Here is a 22297-nt window from a genome sequence, read left to right as displayed (position 1 = left end):
CCGGGGTCCGCCCCCTCCCCGAGGAACCAATCAGAGCGCGGAATAGGCGGGTGGGCGTGGCCACGCAACCCCATGAGCCAATCAGAAGACGGGAGAGGCGGGACTTACCAGAAAGAGCCAATCAGAACGAGGGAGGGGCGGGGCCCCACCCGGAAGAGCCGCTCGGAGCCGGGGAGGGTGAGCCGAGCGCACGCGGGTGGCAGCAGACGGGTTGGTCCCCGCAGGAGCCGAGCCCGAGGGCTCCCCCGCTGCCCCGCGCCCGCTCCGCCTCCCCTCGCGTGTCCCGGCCCCGCAGAGAGGAAAGGATGGAAGAACAACAACCCACAGCCTTCAAGACGTTTTTTATTGTTGAACCGACAACTTCACAACAATTCCTTTCCCCCGCCCACCCCCCCACCTCCCCGGGCGTGCAGGGAGGGAGGGGGGCCCCGCACCCAGCGGGAGGATCGAGTCTTACAGACGCCCCCCTCCCTCGCGGATTTCAGCAGAAAGCCAGTGGAATTGTACAGTCGTTCCCTTTATGAAATGAACAGGACAGTTCTCTGCACCTCGACTCCCTCCTCCAGCGCCGCTGGCTTCCCCTGCCCAGCACCAGCCTGCACAGAAGTTGGTCTGGGGCAAAATTTTCCAAAGCACTGACATCTTTTCGACAAAGAACACAAGCACTTGCGAGGCTCCGCGGCCACAGAGGCATCAAGGCTCAAACCCCTTTCCAGGGGACACCAGACAGGTGGAAGCCTCTGTGGGTCTGGGCCTCAAAGCACTTGCTCTCACAGAGCAGCTGATACAAATCAGGAGTTCTAGGCACTTCTGAAAATTTTACCTCAGTGAATCCTGGCCAGGGAAGCCAAAGCCCTGAAGTTACTAGAATCTATTAAGGCAGAGTTTCAAATGGTTCTGTCCTACCTCTTCCCCTAAAGCATCTTTGGACCTTAGGGACAAGGACCTTTTCATTGCATTTGGAAGCATTTAAAATGTAAAGTGATTCTGAAATGCTAACATCCTCGTGGCAGTGATGGCGTTTGCTCATCCAGCACCAAGCAGGAAGGACTCAGCCCTGATTTGCGACGTGGGTTACAGAGATATTGTACAGTACAGCCAGGGAGGAAGCGAGCTCTCCATGGCACAGATTTGCCAGTCTGACTTTAATCAAAACAGGCATCCAAGGTGGAAGATAATTCACATTTTAGCAAGGAGACTAACCAGCACTCTGTTTTCTGATTCAGTCTGTACGTGGAAAACAGTCAACAAGAAAACGATGGAAGGAACTTCCCTAATTCACACATTGTATTCCAGAGGTTCCATGAAGACACTTTTTTTTATTTTTTAAAATCTCTGGATGAAATTCAGCACCCTTGAGTTCGCAAAGGCAGAAGGTGAAAGGAGTTGCTAAAGAGCTTGACTCTGGGACCTGTGTGCAGAGCTCTCGGCTCCTGTTTAGGTCAGTAGGAAGCAAGAGCACTCAGCAGGTGGAAGCAGCCTCAGCTCTGCTTTGTATTTGATAGTACAATAGAGAAACAATTTTAAAAATAACATACAACGCAGCATGAAAACTCACTACAACAGCCCCTGCTGCTGAACCACTGCCAAGAAGTGGGAGAGGTTTGGTGTAAAGTTGAGTGTGAATTAATAAAGTTCTACTATGCAGCCAGATAATTTAAAAAAGCAACCTGTACAAGTCTTGGAAGAGAACGTCACATCCTCAGCTGGTGCAAAATAAGCATAACTCCGCAGGTTTTTGTGCTACTTCACTAACACCAGCTGTGAACCCTGACTCCTTCTAGAAACCTAGCAAAACAGTCAAAAGCTGCCTGCTGAAATGCATTCTTAACATACAAATGTCACAACTGTGTTATTAAAAGTGGGTATATCTGCTCCACTTTATGATCCCTACCAAAAAAAAAATGAAGTGTGGCCCCAAACCTGCTCAGAGCAGGACCAACACATGGCAAGCAAGGTGCATTTTTCAAGAGTTACAGAGTAAGACTGAACTTGCTATCCAAATAGCATTTCTTCTTTAAATAAACTGGCCCCAAATTCTCCTCAAATATTTTAAGAAATATCAGTATTTCCAAAGTGAACATAACTTGCAAAAACACCGATTAAAAAAAGATGTCTGATGATACCTTAAAAAATACCCAGAATATCAAATTAATTCCAGTCCAGCGTTATAATTAGTTAAGAATACCTCCTGAAAATTATATCCTCACAAAAAAATGTGGGTACTGAAGTTAAAAGCATCAGAAACATTATGTACTTGAAAATACCACTGATCTTTTAACATTTAAAAACAAATTAGAACATTCTTTGGATTCACCAAGTTATTGAAACCTGTGAGTTTCTCTACAGTCTCCACACTGTCTTTTCAAATCAGTCTGTGTACAGAGGAAGTACTTTGAGCAATTTAATATCCACTGTCGGAAAACACAGTCTCTGACCAGCAGGAGGCTACATTAAACAGGAAAACACTGGCATTCTCTCTAGTGCTGACTTCTGCCAAAACCAGAGACTTCCAAGCACAGGACAGAACAACCCTGTTTTAGGAGGTACTTCTTTTCTCTTCTTTCTAAAATGCATTGTACATGTACTTCCAGTGCAAATTGTTTCAGCACTTGCAACAGGTGAGAAAGGGGGAAGAAGAGAGATACTCCTATGGTCTTGCTTGGAGAAACCAACAGCCATGGCACGCTGACCTACTGTCTTGCCTTACTGTTGAAACCGGTTCCCATTGCTGGCAACTTCAAATAGCTTATTAAAGATTTCATTTTTAAGATAAACAGATTACAGTTTAGCATGAAATCTGGCCATGGTTCTATGTGCGTAAAGATTGGTTAGAGATGCTTTCCCCTTTCAGTATTGGTTGGAGTTCATTAAAAACAAGTCTATGGTATTTCTCCACCTGTGTCATGAGATGTGAGAGATCTGTCTGACTCGGGTTTGTATTTCCTGTCGACACAAAGGGCAGGTCTCCAGTTGCAAGGCACACTCCATGCACAGGTCACTGAAGGAGGAAAAAAAAAAAAAATCAGTTAAAGCCTGCATTTACAGTATGGAAACATAAAAGATTCCAAGCACTAAACAGTTTATTTAGCCTGCCAGAAACACAGTCATGACCAGTCTTTCAGCATGGAGATTAGGAACTGCAAGTCAGGTGGTGTGGATCCACAGGCTTTAAGAGAACTCCTGCTGCTCAGCATCTGATAGACCCAAACCTGCTAGTGCAGTAAGTCAGGATTACACTTGCATGCTTTTGTTAATCTTGACACTTGCTCTGGTCTGGAGAGCAACAGCCCCAGTGCCCTGCTTGAAGCTGCCTCCACTACTTGTTGAGGCTCACCTCCTCTTATCTTTGCAGCATCCAGACAGGAGACTCAGGGGAAGTGCACTAAACACTAAGGAAGCAGATTAATTTTCTAGTAGGCTGCTTAAACACATGAAAGTGCTATTACACTGCTACTCATGCTATTGTCCCATTTTTAGCATTTAGATGACTTGAGAATTTTCTGCTCTCTTCATGTGATCTGGATTTCACAGCACCAATACTAAGGTACGACTCATCGGTAAAACCTTTAATATAAGGAATTAAGACTTGGTAGCACAGGGGAAGCATACACACATAGCCACAGTACTGCCCCAGCCCCAAACACACAATTAGGGATTACATTGGCTCAGGGCTGACGTAAGGGGAACAGTGGGAATAGTATGCTTAACCTTTATCTGTCACATCCTTAAAAGAAGAATTATTTTCTTTATGCTGGGGAGTCAGACTGCACCTGGTCTCACCTAAGCTGGATATCAAACATTTCCCTGTTTCTTTGGACTTGGGTTTTACCTGTGTCCACATGGCCTGAGTTCTGTGTCTGCCACCTCATCACAGCAAAGCGTGCAGCAGTTCTCTCGAATACTCACTTGCTTCAACAAAGCCAGGCGCCTGTGTCTGAAGAAAAAGAGACACGCCCCACCCCCCAACATTACTGAGTCAAAGCAATAGCCTCATAATAAGAATTACAAACAAAACCAGGTAAGCCACCGTAAAGGACAATTAAAGTGTCTTAAACACTTGTCCTGAGATGGAACTGTTGCAAACTTGGTTTCAAACAGCCTACACTCCACTGCCATGGTGGCTGACAGATAAGGGGGCCTTGCGGAGAAGCAACAACCCAAACTTGGTGGAGGAAGGAGAGACCACTACAAATTGCACCTGCATGCTGAGAAAGGTCACTACTATAGAATCATCACAGCCATTGTTGTGGGATCCAAGGGTGCCGATATCTTTCTCTCCCCTTCCTTTCCCTCTTACAAATGCTCTGATAGAGCCCAAAGCTGCCTGCCACTGCACCTTCCTGGTTCAGGTTTATTGCTGCCATAAATAGAATTTTATTTGGTGTGTTTCACCTTAATTTAGCCCAAGGAGATCAAGCAATCTGTATGGCCCCCTGATTTTCCCTTATTTGAGAATTTAATGGATTTTGGTTGTATAGCTTCTGCCATACTCATTAAGTTGGACTGGAGCCTATAGTCAAATATTTTGCCAAAAGAGACCTCTGGAGGTGTGACACCTTAAGAGATAACTTTGCCAAATACATCATAAGACTATGCAACTGAGAAGTGAAGCATTTTACTTCTCCATACACAAGCACACTCAAATTAGCCATGAGGATTACCTGGGCAAAATTATTTTCTCTTCTGCTGTCAGGAAGGCATAATCATTAAAGGTACTAAACTTCATTGAAGGTGGGTACTTGAAAGGTTTTGCCCCGAAGTTGAACTCGCACTGTTGATACGACATGAAACTAGCTGCAGCAAAAAAGCCAGATCTGCAACAGAACAGCAGACATTTCAGAATGACTTAACAGAGCTTTCCAGACACATTAGTATAATTATGAGACAAAAATATACCCTGAAACAAAGAGACAAGTCCCTTCTATTGAAGTGTTTTACAGCTGATTAGGAGAAACGCCTCTAACATCCAGTTTCAGCTGCACATGCTTTCCTTATCTAGTTCTCAACTTACAATCAGCATTTATCTGAATTTACTACTGAGTCTGTCAACAAAGGCAGCCTACTTTACAACTGGGATTAGTCACACTTACACTAAGAGCAGATACATACATCTGAAGAGCCTACGACCTGATCCTCTTTACACTGATCAGCTCAGATATCTTCTTCAGCACTGGAAAAAGTATTTTTCTTCCAAAGAACTGGTGTTTACTATAGGGGTCAGGAGCAGTACCAGCTGCAAGGGACACCTCCACATCCACCTTCCTGCTGCTTTATTTGAGCAGGCACAAACCTGGGGAACTTGCAACTCTTGTACACTTATGTGGGACCCATACAAGGTAAGTCCAGGTCTGAGCTCTCTTAGCACAACACCCATCTGCTCCTCCTTGCCCTTGCAGGATTACCTCAGCACAGCTGTTTTTTCTTCTCAGCCACGGTGTAAAAACATTACAACTATCACTTCTTTCAGTTTCATTTACCAAAAGGGCCCAAGTTGGCTAACACCCTAAGTCCTAAGCAAGTAACAAAATCTGTTGAGTACATAAGTGACATACTGCACCTGAAGAACAGAGCAGTGCAGTGGAATACACAAGTTACTCTGCAACTCATTAAACTGAGCTGTTCTTTGCTTACATCTTGAACTTCATTTTGCATAGAAGACATGACTGATTTTATTAGCACAGTAGTATTAATTTATAGAGTACTATGTTTAATTAAGCTGCATAGGAAGCTTGTTTCTCAAGTATTACACCAGCTTATGTTTTGAGAGTCAGAGGAATTAGCCAGGTGTTAATTTTAACAGAGGTGGCAAAGTAAGTGTAACACCTTTTTGCAACAGCACCAAGATCCACCCACAAATATTCAATATGCTACTACAGGAAGTGGCCCCAGTGAACAGCAGTAAGTTAAAATGCACTCTTTAGCATATTTACAGGGCTAGGGCTTTGCTTTCTAAAAGATCAAAACTTCCTCAAGTAGTACGAGAAACCTGCTCCTCTTTGCTACAGCCTCATTCTAGTTCAATGCTGTGCTGGGTTTCACAGTAGAAAATAGAGCTGAAACTACCTTTGGAAGGTCCAAAATATTTATTTTGGATCTTGAAATTCACCTGTAAAATTATATTCTTCTCACTGCTTTCTAAGCAACTTTCAACTGGGAAACCTGCTTAATCATGGTTTCAGGTAAGCAAACATGAATTTCCATCTCAAATGAGAAACAATTCATATAATTAAAACAATTATCTATACAGGTCACAGTCCTTCCAAAGGAGCACATACTTACACAGCAGATGAAAACACTTGCTTCTCAGCAGGAAGCTGGTTTCCATTTAAATAGAAGATCATTTGCTTTTCTTGCAAGTCTAGTAGAAATCCTATTGTGTCACCTTACATGCAAAACAAAGATAATTTGAAGATTTCACTTCCGTTAAAGCCCAACAGTTAAGTATCACGTATCTCACTGTGACTTATCTCACTTAAAAGGAATTGTTTGTAAAAGCATAAAGGCAGAAACATTGATACAGACTGTAACTAAAGAAAAAAAACCAGGACAAAATACTGAAATAAATATTTTAGTCTGCCAGAGCATTAATTCTACATAGAGGTAGAAGCATTGCAGAGTATTTGCCAAAACCAGAAAAAAGTTGCATTTTCTCTCTCCTTGGCTACTTTACATCCTTTAAAGATATTCTCAGAACACAGACTTGCGAGACAGTGCAACTCCTCCTTATAACAGTCTAATTGAGAGAGAAAGTTTTTTTCCCCTTTCCAAAATAAGTCTTTCAGCCCTGAAAGGAAGATTTCAGCCCTGTTTTGTAGTACTACAAATATCTGAAAAAAAGTCTGATGATTAAACATCCAGCAGCATTAATATGTGCTATGACTTGTACTCTGCTTATGAAAAGAAAAGGCATTTAACCAACAAGCTTCTCATTACATAGACTGTGGAACAAGAGTGTGGTGCCCACTTTGTACATTTAAAGAACTGCAAATACTAGTAAGAGTACAACAATTACTAAAACTTTAGTATCATTTGGATTAGGCAGTAACTGCTCTGTTCACACCTACTAGCAATTTGTTTTCTAGATGCCTGTAAGCAGAAAAAAATCCTATGCATAAATCCAACTAGGATAAACAGCAGATGATGAACTGAATACCTTCTTTCCAACAGGGATGGGAATGTGGTTTACTTCTGGCATTATACCAAATCAGCTGCCGGCAGCCATCATATGCACAGGAGTATTCATCATCCCCGATGCCATAACCTTCCTTTAGGAAAATAAAAAAGTAACACACTTCAGTCTGCATCCACTCCTCACACAAGAGGGCTAAAGTTTATTTTTATTCAACTAAACCATTCATCTAAGAGCAGGGAAGTTAAGAATTGTTTTCAATTCTTAACACCCTAGTTAAGAATTGTTTTCAAACTAGTCTTAGTTTTATTTTCACATAAAGACAATGAGAGGGTAAGAAGGGAAGATTATCTCCAAAGTGGTTTTCATTCTTGGTGAGCTCAAATCACTTCTGTCTATTAAAACAGCTAACATTACGCATCTTAAACACTGAAGCATAACCACTCTCTTATCCTGAGGTCCCAGTACTAGACTTGTCATAGCTTCCCCCACAAGATATCCAAGTGGGATCAGAACATGCAGTACACAAAGAACAATCCGATACTCCCTTTAATGAATTAGTTGCATATTGTGTCCCTTTCAGTGCCAGCCTCCTTCAGTTTGTGAAAAGGTTAAAGTGATAGTCCCAAGGTGCAAGAAAAACGCAAAACTAAAACTTTCAGAGCAAAAGACACTGTTGTAGGAGAGCCCAGACATGACACTCGAAAGCATTATGGAAGAAAACTTCCTCATGCTCAGCATGGTTTGCTTGGAGTGCAAATACTAGACAGTGTCTGATTACACAAGCCTCAGCTGTCCCAAATTAAAGCTAATCCCAGCTAATGGGTGTTTAATATCATATTCAGGACAAGTTTTTTTTGTTACACATGCTGTAAATAAGGAGCATATGGCAACTCCAATGACTGTATTTGTGATATGCCCAGAAGATATCTTTGTATTTCAGGCAGACACATAATGAACCTAAACAACAAGAGCATTTAGCCAGCAGCAAAACAGTTGTGGCACCCTGCTCTGAGATGTGACAGATATTTTCATACCTTGTACAGGAAGCACAGACAAAAACACATACACCAAGCTCCTGAACAGTAAGTGGGGAAAAAAAAAAAATCTTTTAAGCCTCTTAGCAGTCTAAATGCAGACACAGCCTTTTATTCCAAACAGCTTCCATTACACTCAATGTCTACAAAGCCTGTGCTCAAAAGAGGTCTGTATGGTATTGTTTGGCTGTGGTTTTTTGTTTTGGTGGTGGTGGTTTTGGTTGTTTGTTTTAAATTCCAAATCACACTTGCAATTCCATGCTAGAAATGTGGGAGCCAACTTTGGATGTGTTGCAGAGATATGCATGCAGTACATCAGCAGAGGACTAGGCTATTTACATGAATAATTAGAAGAAATGGAGCAAGACCACTGAACTCACACAAAGACTTAAATTAAATAGTGAGAAAAGTTACTCTCCCATTCCTGTTGGGGTTCTTGCTTACTGTCAGTATTTACTCACATGTAATTGGCCTATCTTCACACTAGCTTCTGCATTTGATTCAGCTGTGGAATGACTTTTTCCAAACAGAAATGAACACCTTTAATTGCTTATCTCTACAAAATACATACATATAAAATTCTTCTCCTAAACTAAATATCAAGTGGGAACAGAAAGCATTTACAACAATGAAGTACAGCTGAGGGTATATTTCTTACTCAAGCTCAGCCAGTAGAACTGTCAACTTAAAACCTCAGTCCCATATTTCCATTCTGGTCAGTAATGGTAGGCTAGGACATACACAGCTTTTGTACTAAAATTCTAGTTTGCGCTTTAATGAACTTTAATAGAAGTTTGGAAGGCTCATAATATGGAAAGTTCTCTCTAAGCTGAAGCAGAGAAGTTTTTGTGCAGCAATCATCACGCTTTCCTAGTATTATGGAAATACTGAAGCAAATCTGCTACAGCACTCTGAGTTTACAAGAGCTGCATAGAAATATCACAAAGATTTTAGAAGAGATTCCTTGTTATATCTCTACTAACATTTGGGATTATTCTTTGGCACATTTTGCTTTAATGCTAGTGAGTACATAACTTCATATCTTATTCCTACTTCTGATTCTTCTTCCTACTATCTTACTTTAAAAGTTATCTGGATGAGATGGAGAGCAAAGCAAACTAAAATAACGCAATGTAGTTATTTCATATTATCAGAATAAAGACAAGAAGGTGCAGGGTTACATTTTTTTTGTCATCCTTTTCCATTAAAGAGGCTGTTCTGTAACCAAACAGCACCATATTACTGCTACCAGCAGATCCAATACTACCATTCCATTCAAGAACCAATTGAAATAATTTCCCTTGTGAAAGTTAATTTAGCAGAAAAGCATGTTAAAGAGGGTAATCAAATGGCTGCTTTGTGACCTGTGTAAAAATGAGAGCATGATAATCTGCTAATTCCTAGTAAGCAATCATTTACTTCATAAAACCAGACAGTAACCACCGCTGTTATCTAAAGAATTTCCAAGAAGAGACTAAGTCACAAGAAATAAGCCATTTCCCTGTAGCTTTCCAGACAACAGCAAGTTGATTACAAGCTGTCACCACTAGCAGCTATGCACAACTTGAAGAGTGCCAAGTCTGTAGCAATGACATTACAGCCTCACACCACTAACTTCAGCAAAAATAGCTTCACAAGAGCACAGAAAAATTGAAGGGAAGGTGCAAGTGCTTAGTTACTATCACAAAACAACCAGAGCTGTTTTCATAGGTGCTGTAAGTAGAAAAATACTGGTTACATCATCTACTAGACAACACTATATATACTCACATGATTGAGAAATTTGCTGTCTTTGGTAGCCCATCCTATCTGCATCACTCCCGAAGTAACGACTGTAACTTCATAGTACCAAACTCCAGAATCTACACAGAACGTACACCTAACACTTTCAAAGGAGGAGGCATCACATCGAGCCTAGCAAAACCAAACAGCAAAAGTTAAGTTTCCACAAAATTAGCATTCAAACAGGCCCCTTTCTTCCCTGGATCAAGTTTCTTGTATATAAGAATACATCACCATAATTTTAAGAGGCACTTCAGACAGAAAACAACCTCTCTTTATGGCAATAGTTGTCACACAAACTAGTGATTAGGCAAGACAGATCTGCTCAGTGGTAAGCCACAGGAAAAAAAACACTAAAACCAAAATATACGTAATCAAACAGAGTCAGTTTAAAGACTAACAACAGCCAAGAAAGGAAGACCTAAAGTCAGTGGCAGTTAGTTGACTCCTGATATGAAGGATGGAGAAGTATTCCATGTTACACAAATTAAAAAAGTAACAGAGGAATTAAAAAAAACATGTGGCTCAGACAAAAGTCCTACTGCTAAAGGCATTTCAAGACTAGACAGCACAAAAAGAAATTATACTTCATCAATAATTTTAGTGAAAATGAGTGAAAAGCCAACTGACTTAATTATTCTCATTTTTCTGAAGTTCTGAATACAGATACAGGTGTTCCCTTACTGTGAACATTTCTACCACTGAGATAAGTGTAGCAATGTTAAACATTCTGACAACGCAAGTTTTCTACAGAAAGCTAGCAGAGAACTTTGATTCATTGTATGGAATCACGTAACAAGTAACAAACAAAAGTAGTTAAACTGCCTTTTTTCTTCAGAGTCCTTTTTAGGCTGACGTCAAGAGACATCCTACCTCTAATCCATGTGGTGAGATCTTCAGGTATTCACTGACATCGTTACTGTTCAGCATAGCCCTAATGTTGGTCAAGTCAACCTTCTCATATGTAAACTGTCTTCCTTCTTTTAAAACTGCAGAATAAAACTAGTTTTAATCACTGCTGCAGTAAAAATTTTAAACATTTCACACAGTGGCAATCAATCTCTCTAGGATCCACTTAATTTTTGGCATAACTGAATGAAACAATGACATTTTGCTTGCATGAGGACAGCATCATTTGCAATACACTGTCTTAAATATCCTCTAAACATCAGAATGCAACCTATACCTCTGACTAGAGCTCCTAGAGTCTAATCACTACTTTCAGGAAATACAAAGCAAGCTTTCAGGCAAACAAAAGGCATACAAGTTCGAAGCAAGACACCCCTGTTCCAGGATTTACCATTTTATTTGTATATTCAGTTGGGCAGAGTTTTTTTCTAATTCATCACAGTAGTAAAGATTTTGGGGATGGGGAAAACAAGGATTTACAATTTTTTAACTTCTCATTCTCAGGTAGGCAGTGAACTTTCACTGAGCCAATGCAGCTCCTTCTCCCTGCATCCCCTTTTCACATGGAAGGATGAGAAGCATTTATCTTGCTAGGTATCAAATCGCTGACACATTTAATTTACAGATCTGGGATCTGATCTTAGCAAGTTTGGAATATACGAAGAGCACTACAATACTTATACAGATGCTTACTGAACACAACTGCCACTGGCTTTCCATGAGCTGGTTAAAGTCCCCAAAAGTCCAACAAGACTCTTTGCCCAAACTTATCTAAACGGCATCAGAAGCAACAAGGCCCTTAGGGTTGTTGCATCCTCAAAATTACAACAAGCAAATCTGTTGATTTTCAGTCATCCAAGAGGATGTACTTTCTCAAACACACTTCACTTTTGATCACAAGACCATTTCCTTACTTTAAAAGGTCTTCAGCCACTCTTTGAGACTGTGCACTGCTGGGGTATGATCACAGCAGTGACTGTCCCCAAGATGTCAGTAATCCAGCTGTTACACAGAGACAGAGCTGCATTATTTAGCTAATCAGTATGGTTGCTGAAGCATGGGTTACAGGAAATATGGTGCAAAGAAGAACTGTCACTGCAACTCCAGCTTGCAGAGTACAAAACACTTCCTTTCATAAATATTTTCCTTGCGAAAGTTCCCTTTCCATGCAATTACACTGCATTTATTTTCTTTATTTTTTTGAAGGAGAGATTATAAACACAGTCAGGTATGTTTATAAGTGCTAAAACAACAAACACAAAGTACTCCTCCACCTCTTTGGAGAAGTGGTTAATATTAAATGAATCCACCCCTTTGTTATACCTACACAGATTGTCTAAACTCCACTGGGCACAGAATCCAACCTGACGTTTTAAATAGTCTGGATTATTTGTCCATTTCTCTAGCAAGAGCAGTTGGTCGCTAATGCACGATTCGGAAATTGTCATTTTATTCTCACCTGAAATTAAAGAGCAAAAAGGAATAATTGCTATAAACTAGAGATAAGCTTAGTTAAAAATGTTAACATTCTACAAATGCAGAACCTCCTCACACTTTTAAATCTCAGCATTACAAACAGCATGAAATTCTCTCCCTGAGCAGATGTGAAATTAACCTAGCACTCATTGATACACCACTTCTCAACACACAGCTGCATCAAGACACTAGCAGATCATGGCTGGTCTCCATTGCTCTGATACAGATATTTTTTTTCAAGTAATAAAGGTCTCATATCATAAGTCTTTATGTAGCAATTTCTAAGCAGAGAACAACTGAGCTGCAGCAAATCTCTAAGAGTTTGTGGGTGGGGGGTATCATTAAAGGGATAAATATTTTTTTCCTGCGTGTGAACACCAAATCATAGCTGTTCTCCATCTCCAATACAGATTTATTCCAGTGACAAAGGCTTCATGCCAAAAGCCCCCCTACAACAATTTCTAACCAGGAAGGACTGGACTGAGTTTCAGCCAATATCTCAAGGGCTTCGAGGGTAAAGGGATGTCACTGAAGTGATAAATATTTCTTGCCTGCAAATGAGATAACATTTCTCTTCTACATGTGTTCCCACCAACTCAGTCTGTCTGACGCTCACAAGAGTTATCTGATGAAGTGACAATCGTGCAGTAGAAGGCACAGCATGACTAGAAGTAATATCAGGCCAATACTTACTTGTTTGTGCAAACTTCTCCAGTGCTATTAGTGCAAAAAGCATCACTGTCGGATGGGACTGGAAGTTCTAAACATGGGCAGTAAGAAAAGTTATTTAATAAGAACAAAGTACAGATGGATAGGAAAAGCTGTTAGTTCCAGCATAAAGCATTCTGTGACAAAGGGACCCTCAAAGGTCATCTAGACCATGCTCTAACTGAGAGCTGGTTTGAACAGAATAGACAGCTCAGTGTCTTGTTCTACTGACTTTAAGTTATCTACAAGGATTGAGATCACACAGGCTCTCTAGAATCTCAACTTTCTATAACATACATTACCAATATTTACCAAATATGACCCTAAATTTCACAATAACCACAAACTGCATTATAATTGCTATGTGTGGATGCACACAAAGATCAGAGACGCTTACCAAGCTGTGAAGTAAATATTCCAATATACCTGGACTGAGTAAGCTGATGCTTGCAGGACCTACAAGAACATTAAAAAATAAATCCATCCATGGGAACTACTAAACTACTATATGCTTATCATCACCCAGGATTTTTAAACACAGACAACTAATTAAAGAACATCTAAGAACTTTGCAGCAAAGCAGAACTACAATACAGAACAATTATCATGGTGTTCCCAGTCAAATATTTGCCACACATCTAATAATTACACAGGTACTGCCAAATTACAAACATTCAGTTTACCTGCTAAGTACCTCTGGGTACAAAGTTTTAGTCACACTTCTGAGTGTTTGAAGTAAGACTTCAAAAGCAACCAGCATGAAAAAGGTAAGCAGAGGCTCATTAAGACAGACTGGCTCTCCTTTACCTCTAGTGTCAAAGTATAAAGACCAGCTTCACTTATCAGTAGCCCAAAATAAGCAAAACTAAGCATTGAATATAGCTTACTTCATGGTTAATTATACAATTTGCAGCAGCAGCATGGCAAGCATCTAATTGGAAAAAAAAAATGCCCTGCAATACTGCCTGCTTAATCAAAAGAGATTCCAAGGGAATCAAAATCTGGCATCTAAAAACTGTAACAAATCGTAAAGGCACAGCATTAATTGATTTGCTGCCTGAGCTGATACGAGAACTGTTCCATGACCACTAAGACGAAAATGGATAAAGGATCTCATTTTGACTTAGTGTAACAGGTATAAATACTGCAGTAGAAAAATGTTTCTTGCTCTAGTTGTTTACTTTTTGACAGAAACATTGAAGTTCTTTTTTAATAACAATTAGGTGATACCAGACAATCACCTTTTTCCTCCTTTTCCTATCTACTTTCAGAAAAGGAGCAAAAAAAAGGATACAAAACTGACAATCAGAAGGAAGTAAACTATCAGTTTCCAGCAGAGTACTAAAAATAACAGGGAATAAAAAAATTCTATATGAAAAGTCACCTTAAAATAGAACCCCAACAATTTTCTTCAAGTAAGCCATGAGAATTTTTTCAGCTAACTATAATAGAACAAGACACATTAAGTGGAAGGAGCATCTTTTTCTGTTTCTATACAGCCTTCAAGACTACTAATTTGACACTCCTGCCTACTGGCTAAAGACCTACTCAGTAATACATACAGCCAAAGCAGGTCTAGAGAAAAGACTAATTACCAGTGCTAAAGCAATATTCCATAAACACTGATCCACAGTTATTAACCACGCACCAGAAGGATTTGATCTTTTTAAGTATGTAGGATTTTAAACAGGTCATTCAGACCCAAGCTAGTGAATGTTCAACATTTTAATATCAAGCAGTAGGTTCTGCCACACAAGGGCCCTCTCAATGCAGGCCATTATTCCATTTCGAGAAAACATTTCTGAACTAGTCTGCATCACAGACACTAAATCAGAAAGTGCTTCAGCAAGGCAAATGCAAACCTTCAGAAGAATCCCAGTCCTTACCTGCTAACTTCTCTGCTAAGCAGCCCAGTACTGCAGTTGTATTTCGGTGTCTGGCAGGGTGACAAGCATCCCGGCATGCAGCAGCTCCACTTAAGTTTAATATTTCAGTTAACTTTTGTAATGCATCCTGAAAATGAAAAATTGCAAATCTCTTCAACATTACTGATACAGTTCTCCCCCCCAATCAATACAGTGCATAGTATTTTTATTTTGTATTATTAAAGGGAGCATCATATTACAGACAGCATGGGATGATTATCTTGGAAAGTAAGAAGGTAAGAAAGAGCAGAAGTAGTTCTGGGAAGAGAAGTTCAACATATCCAAGAGTTGCAACTTAAAAATTACTACCAGATTGTTGGCAATTGTGATCAACAACTTGGGACATTTCTGGACATACAGAAATAAGCTACTTATAGCAACAGGAATTAGAGTAGTAGAGAATGACAAACAATACCAATCAGCACACATGGTACTATGGCCATCTAATCTGTTTCTAGTGTTCTAAAACTCTCGCCCTTTCCAAAACTAAAGGGCTTTTACAGACTTTAGAATTCAGGACTAGAGACGGGCCTTCTAAAGAACCCACATCCCCATCATAAATTTAGGATGCTGCAGGTTTTACAGGACATCATAAATGGAATTCTTAAGAGGATAAACGGCTTGCTGTGGTCACGCTAATTTAGGAAGTAACCAATGAGAGTAATAAATCTAAAATGCCATGCTTTGACTTGCTTCACTCAGGCAGTTTGGTACAGATAAAATTCAAGATAGATCTAGAGCACATCCTCCATTTTCAGAGTAGTTGAGGTTAATCTAGAGCCAGAACAAGTTCTCCTACAGGGAGAATCCCACCCTGCAAAGTTAGAAATCCGTCTCAAACTTCCAGACTTCATGAAGTTCTAGCCGATTAAGACTGAAACTGCATAAACTCAGGCTAGGATCTAGCTAAAATAGAAGAACTGCTCATATTGAGGTCATCAGCAGAAGGTCATCTGGAGAAAATGCGTACTAATGTTGAATATATACACACACACAGAGGTGTGGGTTTTTTTGAGTTGTGTTCAGAGCCACACTTCTAGCAGTTTCCTGTGCTACAGTCCAAGATTTGTACAGAGATAACGCTGAAAAGGAGTTATGCTCCCAAAAGAAAAGCCACAAAACCAGAACTGATGAACGAGACTTATGCTAAGTGGAAAGAACAGAGAAAGAAGAAAGGATGACTGAGCCACAGACTTGGTATGGAAAAGCCTCACTAAAATTAAACTCTCAACATACTCCGATATTGCTGTTACCCCTTATTGGATCCATCACAGGCATCAACTATTTTGAGTTAAAGACTTTAAAATGGCAGTGCAGTAAACTCTCTGTGGACTTTACAGCCTACAATAACAGAAAACTAAACACAGCCTGCTGCTGTCCTGCAGCTGCCACAGAAGCGGGGCACTGACTCAAAACCCTTAAGACCAAAAACTTAAACTTAATTAGACCCATTTTCTGAACAGCAAACAGTCTTGCATCACTGGTAAAACCCACGCAGAAGCTATCGTGTCTGTGGCAACCACAAATAACTGAAACTCAGCCCCAGATAAAAAACTATGATTTAGACTCACTTTTGTTGGCAGCGGACATTCATCGAGTAGTAGCGTTATAACAGCTGGTCCCAGGGGATCTTCTAATGGAATAACTCTAATTAAAGACTGGACAACTTCCAACCAGCCTTCATCTGTCAACCACAAAACAGAAGTAACACTCAGACTTAACACCGACATTCTGAAGTCTTCAAAACAAATCCACAAATGTAAATTAAAAAATCCTCAAAATTAACCAGTGAGTTTATTGACACTAGGAATACAGAGTAAATAATTTTTTTTATCAAAGCCTTAGTTTGCAGTAGTAAAGAAGTTTAAATTCAAGGAGAAAAAAAGTTTACAGTAGCCTGGGTGACAAGGCAGGAACATAAACAAAGTGGAGGTCTAAGAACAGCAAAGCCCAAGACAAAAAATATGTACCATTTTCCTACACCGAAGCACATGGGATAGGCCATGCCTACATATATATATGGGTTGTTTCTGCCTTCCTGCAAACAGGAATGCTCTGTGGCTTAACGGTTTAGTTTACAATGTGTTTGTAGCCATCAGTTGGCTGCTTCTGGAGAGTTCATGTAGGAAGTTTAACGGAGTTCAACAAACCTCAGGCAAACATAAGTTCAGTGAAGCTTCTGAAGGGCAGAACTGTGTTTTGGATCCCATATACCTACTCATCATACATACTGCTAGCAAGTATTTTTAATTTGCTAAGAGAGGGATTTTTTCTTTTGCTTTGGAGTCACAAGTGAAATGCCCAACAGTGCCTTGATACCTGTTTCTGCCATTTCATGCAACGTGATCATTGAATAAGGAGGCTCCTGGTCACTGAAAGAGATATTACACAGGTCAAAATTTAGGCACAATTATCAACATAATACACCAAATAAACGGATAATACACAGAAAATGAATCCAATGATATTTAACAAAAGGAAGTTACATAGACTGCCAATGCTGTTTTCAGATCTAAAGCCCTTTTCTGGCTCAAGGTCAACATCTGCAGATCTGCAACAGCTGATAAATGAAATTGTGATCCATATCTGCACGTCTGAACACAATCACAATGCTTAGACTTAGCACTATTCATTAGCAGAATTTCTTGGAATATGTAACAAGAGACTATGTCAGAGGTCATGAAGTGAACCAAGAGCAGTGCACAAGGGACAGAGCTTAAATGTGACTTTTCCCCAGAAATTCTCTGCTGAATATATAAACCCCCACAAAACTGAAAGGCAGGCTGCCTAACAGCATCACAGACTTCAAACTCATTAACAAGAGCAGTAAGAAATGGCTAAGGCAGTTTAAACAGAAGATAATTAACCCAATTCCCTTTCCAACGTGGAAAACCAGAAGTTCAAACAGATCAGTTCCTCAGTTTGCTTTGCTGGAGCAATGGCAAGAACCTACAGCCACTGCTTATCCAAGCAGGCATGGCCACTGAAAGTACTTAATGCAGGGTCTCAAAATCCTATTCAGTAAGCACCTCCGGGCCCAGAAAAAGCTTATGCAGCAGCACACCCTAAATGCTTTATTCAGTGCTACGCACTGCAAATCAGCCCAAGGCTTATAGTGATAGGTTCCACACTTCATTTATAATACACGGTGCTGAAATTAAATCAGAAACATGGAATTCATACGAATTTTAGAAAATTGCAATACAGATTAATAATGCAGACGATAAAACTACCTATTTATGAGGGATTAATTACAAAAGAAGAAGAAGAAAAAAAAAATCTTATTTTACTAAAAACATATTATATAAATACATGCTTTTCCTTCCAAGAAAATGCTACAGTGAAGTTTAACTCATTTTTATATTGTCATAACATTTGAAACTAATTTTTCCCACTCCAAGCAACTCTACCTTTCTGCTGGAAACTCAGCAGCAGAAAAAGCAATGCCACACTACAGCAGAATTTCCTCAAGAGGAAGGAAGTAAAGACTCAAAGAATAAAAAAAAAATAGTACAAGTAAAGGCTATGATAAAAGGACTACATTTTATCACCAAAGTTTCCGATTCTGTTGAGTGCAGCAGGTGTTAGCAGTGCTGGCCCCGAGCGAAGGAAAGCCTTGTCCTACTTATTTGCCATTTTTGCTACATAATATCTGAACATCCCCACCCTTCTAAATTGGAAACAAAACAGCACTTCGCTGCTAATTTAACTTGTAAGGCAACATTTCGTATCAATTCCAGAAAATAGTATTTATTCTTCCAAGGCTAGGAAATGAAATTTAACTCCTTTCTAGAAGGTAGAGAGTGATCTATATATACTTAACTAGGTAACACCCTGAACCACCTGCTCCAGATAGAATTGAGTTTTAAGCAGGAGGCTGAAATGGATGAACTTTAGGAGGTCCCTTCCAACCTACGTGATTATGTGAGTCTAAAGAAATATTTCACTGGAACCTGCATAAAAAAATACAGTATCTTGAGGAATTTGTCAGAAACAGAGCTCCAGGACCAGTGAAATAACTATGCATATCGTCCCTCAGTAGCATAGGAAAGCGCTTACAAGATTACAAAACCGATCGCAAGACTCACAGGAACAGGATCAACTATGCACAAAAGTGTTGAGAAACAGCTTAGAGGAGCTGAACTTTAGGGGGAGAGGGAAAGCATGCAAGATCATGTAATGATGTGAAGACAGAACTCAAAATAAAATGTGTTGAAAAAGCCCTCTTTGATTTAAACATTCAGGAAAAAAATTATGTTCATTTAGAGCACTTTACAAGAGGAAGACACTCCTCTTCCGCAGGCACATACCAGGATAGCAATGCAGGTATGTGAATCAAGGCCTACTTTTCCTAAGCCTCATCCATCTTAAACTCAAACCTCAGCTGTGATGCTACACTAGTGCATTTCCTTCTGTTTTGGCCTTTTCAGTTCCTAGCCTGCTCTTAACCTAAAGGTGATGAGCTAATTTAACTCAGCATTTTTCAGGTCCTTTTAAAGCTCTGTAGAAAGCAATGCAAACCCCAAAAAATTAAGGATGAATCCATAAATATCCCCACACCCTTAATGGATGCTTTGAGCATGCAAGGAATGCAACACTGGGATCACGAGTTGAACAGTCACAACACGTGGTCTTTAAAAAGTAGTCAGACTTATAGCTGGAAAGAAAATCTCGGTCTGTTTATACAAGCTAACAAAGATCAAAGCTCTCAGTTTCGCTTAACCATTCCCAAAGAAATAAATACAGCCTGAAAACAGAGAACTTGTACAATCATTTTTTAGAAGTTCCCAAACTCTAGAATGTTCATTGCTTCCTGAACTGTGTATCTATGCCAGGTAAGAAATACTGAGTGCACTCCTCATCCCACCTGGGTGTAGGCCCATACAGGAACCGTGAGAAAACTCCTCAGCTCCTGGAAGAGTCTGTACTTGGGCACTCAGGAGCTAATTCTATTACCTAGGAAAGGTGCTTCTCTCCTAAGCCTCCAGATGGAAACACGCGGCTGCTTCAGGGAGGGTCAGCTGCAGATCGGTGAGAGGATGGAGTCACAGTTTGAGAGAAGACAAGAACATTTTCATTCATGTTGAATTATTCCTTGAGGAGGTACTTACTTATCTACTAACGTCCGAATTACAGCCAATGTGTCAAGCACCAGCCCATCCACATTCTGTTTTTTCCTTCTTGGTTCATGAGGCCCCCGACCCCTTCTGGGTGGACGGACAGGGTCCCTTGGGTGACTTCGTGCTTCAGGTACGTGTACTCTACTGTTCTCCGTTTGCCGACTCTGAGATTCCACGTTGTCTTCTGCTCCACTGTCATCACGGCAAACACACGAGTTTCCCATATTGCCAGGCCCCAAGGCTCCCAGTAAGCGGGGAATGTGGTGCTCTAGAGTCAACAGTAAACCTTGAAAAAGGCTTCTGCTAGCATAGAACACAACCAAAGCAACTACAATCATCTAGGAAGTTTTAGAAGTGATGTTTGTGTAATCCTGAATTGTGATTTTTCTGCATTATAAGTGTTGCTACCAGCTGGAATGAATGGGAAGTTGGAGACTTAGTTTCTGATAAAATCGCTTATAATATGCATTGGTCATCCAGAAGGAAGTCTGAAAAAGCAAACCCAAAACAAGAGTCAGTATTACTACTTATAATAATACAAGAATTCCTATTTTAGTAAACAGAATCAGTTTTGGTGAATAGAGGACCTAGGAAACATAAGGTTTTTAACTGAAGTCTATTGCAAGGAGAGGGAAAAGGAAAAGAAGGAGAAGGGCACACCATTCCTTTCTACACTACCTATTATTTCCCAGATCAGATGATTTAAGGGTATTTTAGTAATTTCTGTTACAAAAATTTAAAACTGTATTCTTAGTATGTTACAGATTTAAAATCTGAATTTAGTTAAGCTTGTTCATACCTTAAGAAAACATTTAGCACACTGGATCCATCCCGATCACCAAAACGAGTATGGAAAAGCTGCGTTTTAGGGATTAGCAACGAGTAAGAACCTACCTAAGAAAACAAAAATAGACATTAGTCAAAATGAAAATTGATTATTGAAATACGGTTGACAACTTGAAGCATGATTCAAAACAAGTATTACGATCAACTCACCCTTAAGTAGTTTGGTTCAGGAACAGCTGGGCTTGCTCATAAACCACTGTAACAAGCGGACTGTACTTCTTCAGGGCACAGTGTCTGGAAAAGCAGCACTCTATATGCCTTTTTCGCGGGCAGTGAGTAATTACAGGTGACTGCTTTCACTTTTAGGAACTACGCTGACGGGTCCCTGAAGACTGATGGAAGAGAGAACAATTCACTTGGAAACTTCCTGTAAGTTAGATGTATTCCACCTCCTCCCTACACTCACCATGACATCAAGTCAAGTTTTTTCCAGCCATATTCAGTTTTTACAGTGGAAGTTCTCTCAAGGCTTCAAAAGCAAGTTTGCCACCTACTAGGCTTTAGCACTAGGCACAGCCTTAGAAAAACTGATCTGTTTTTATAGCCTCAGTATTCCAAACACCATAGCAAGTGCAAAACAGTGACCCATTCCTCCCCTCAAATTACTGCTTACAAGAGGAAGAAGGGAAGCAATAACATATGCTACAGATCACCCTCAAGTAGAGTAGGGACAGTAGGAAATAAAAGCAAGTACACTATAAAAGTTGATTTGATAAAGGGATGAGAGAAATGAAAGGATTAACTCCCCTTATTTAGTGAAGAGCTGAGTTTGACAGCAGTGACACAATGAACACAAAAAACCAAAAGAATTTTGCACATCATGAAAGATGAACTATACTATTGTTTCAATAAGAGGCACCAATCTCCACACACAGAGGTGGAAAGAAATGCTAAAGTTTAACTTCAAGCCTAATTCTCACACACCCCTGCTCTCAATAAAACCTGGACACAAATCTATATTTTTTAATTCCAAAAATACTATGGTAATAAAGGGAGTTTAAAGACTTTGTCTAAAAGACAACAAAAATCAAGGAGCAAAACAAGAGCATCACAAGAGCAGTATCAGTGCAAGCCAAGATAAGCCTCCTGTCCTACCTGGCAGCAGACATTTGAAGCCAGCATAACAGCAAGCATATGAGGACAAATACTCTTTCCAAGTGTGCTCACTCAAAAGTCAAGAGCTCAGTCTCCTGAGACAAAGGCTGCACGGGTTTTTTTGCTGTTAAAACATGGCTAAGGAAGAGAACTAATCTTTCATAATCCATTTAAATTCTTTTTCAGTAGTTGCACAGCTAAGAGTCTCTGCAACTGCTGTTAAAGTTTAGCAGCCTTTCACCGTAAGGTCATGATCAATTTGTTAAC

The 22297-nt window shown here is 40.0% G+C and overlaps 1 protein-coding gene across 2 annotated transcripts; it reads right to left on the bottom strand.

The window, feature by feature from the left end:
• Positions 1-348: 348 nt before the first annotated feature.
• RSPRY1 (ring finger and SPRY domain containing 1) lies at positions 349-21254 on the bottom strand. Of its 2 annotated transcripts, XM_069868453.1 has the most exons (16): positions 21086-21254; positions 20889-20983; positions 20081-20577; positions 17289-17341; positions 16541-16653; positions 14931-15057; positions 13442-13500; positions 13030-13096; positions 12188-12319; positions 10825-10940; positions 9940-10083; positions 7157-7268; positions 6283-6385; positions 4665-4817; positions 3833-3937; positions 349-3001 (listed from the first exon to the last, which is right to left on the bottom strand). In XM_069868453.1, exons 3-16 carry the CDS (start codon positions 20425-20427, stop codon positions 2905-2907), a joined length of 1728 nt encoding a protein of 575 aa, XP_069724554.1. In that variant the 5' UTR covers positions 20428-20577; positions 20889-20983; positions 21086-21254; the 3' UTR covers positions 349-2904. The 2 variants fall into 2 exon arrangements, with proteins under 2 accessions (XP_069724554.1, XP_069724553.1); XM_069868452.1 differs by lacking the exon at positions 20889-20983.
• Positions 21255-22297: the final 1043 nt, after the last annotated feature.

The sequence above is a fragment of the Phaenicophaeus curvirostris genome, chromosome 14 (genome assembly GCF_032191515.1).
Source record: "Phaenicophaeus curvirostris isolate KB17595 chromosome 14, BPBGC_Pcur_1.0, whole genome shotgun sequence".
NCBI lineage: Eukaryota > Metazoa > Chordata > Aves > Cuculiformes > Cuculidae > Phaenicophaeus > Phaenicophaeus curvirostris.
The sequence above is the reverse complement of the archived record's forward strand: the minus strand, read 5'-3'. Positions and strand labels throughout refer to the sequence as shown.

What these genes read in the sequence shown, in the direction of transcription:
- RSPRY1 (XM_069868453.1), bottom strand. Translation starts at nt 20,427, where the DNA reads ATGATTGTAGTTGCTTTGGTTGTGTTCTATGCTAGCAGAAGCCTTTTT. An exon ending in GTGGAGTTTAGACAATCTGT is followed by an intron (nt 10,941 to 12,187) that starts GTAGGTATAACA and finishes TTTATTCTGCAG; the next exon opens with TTTTAAAAGAAGGAAGACAG. An exon ending in TCTCACCACATGGATTAGAG is followed by an intron (nt 10,084 to 10,824) that starts GTAGGATGTCTC and finishes TGGTTTTGCTAG; the next exon opens with GCTCGATGTGATGCCTCCTC.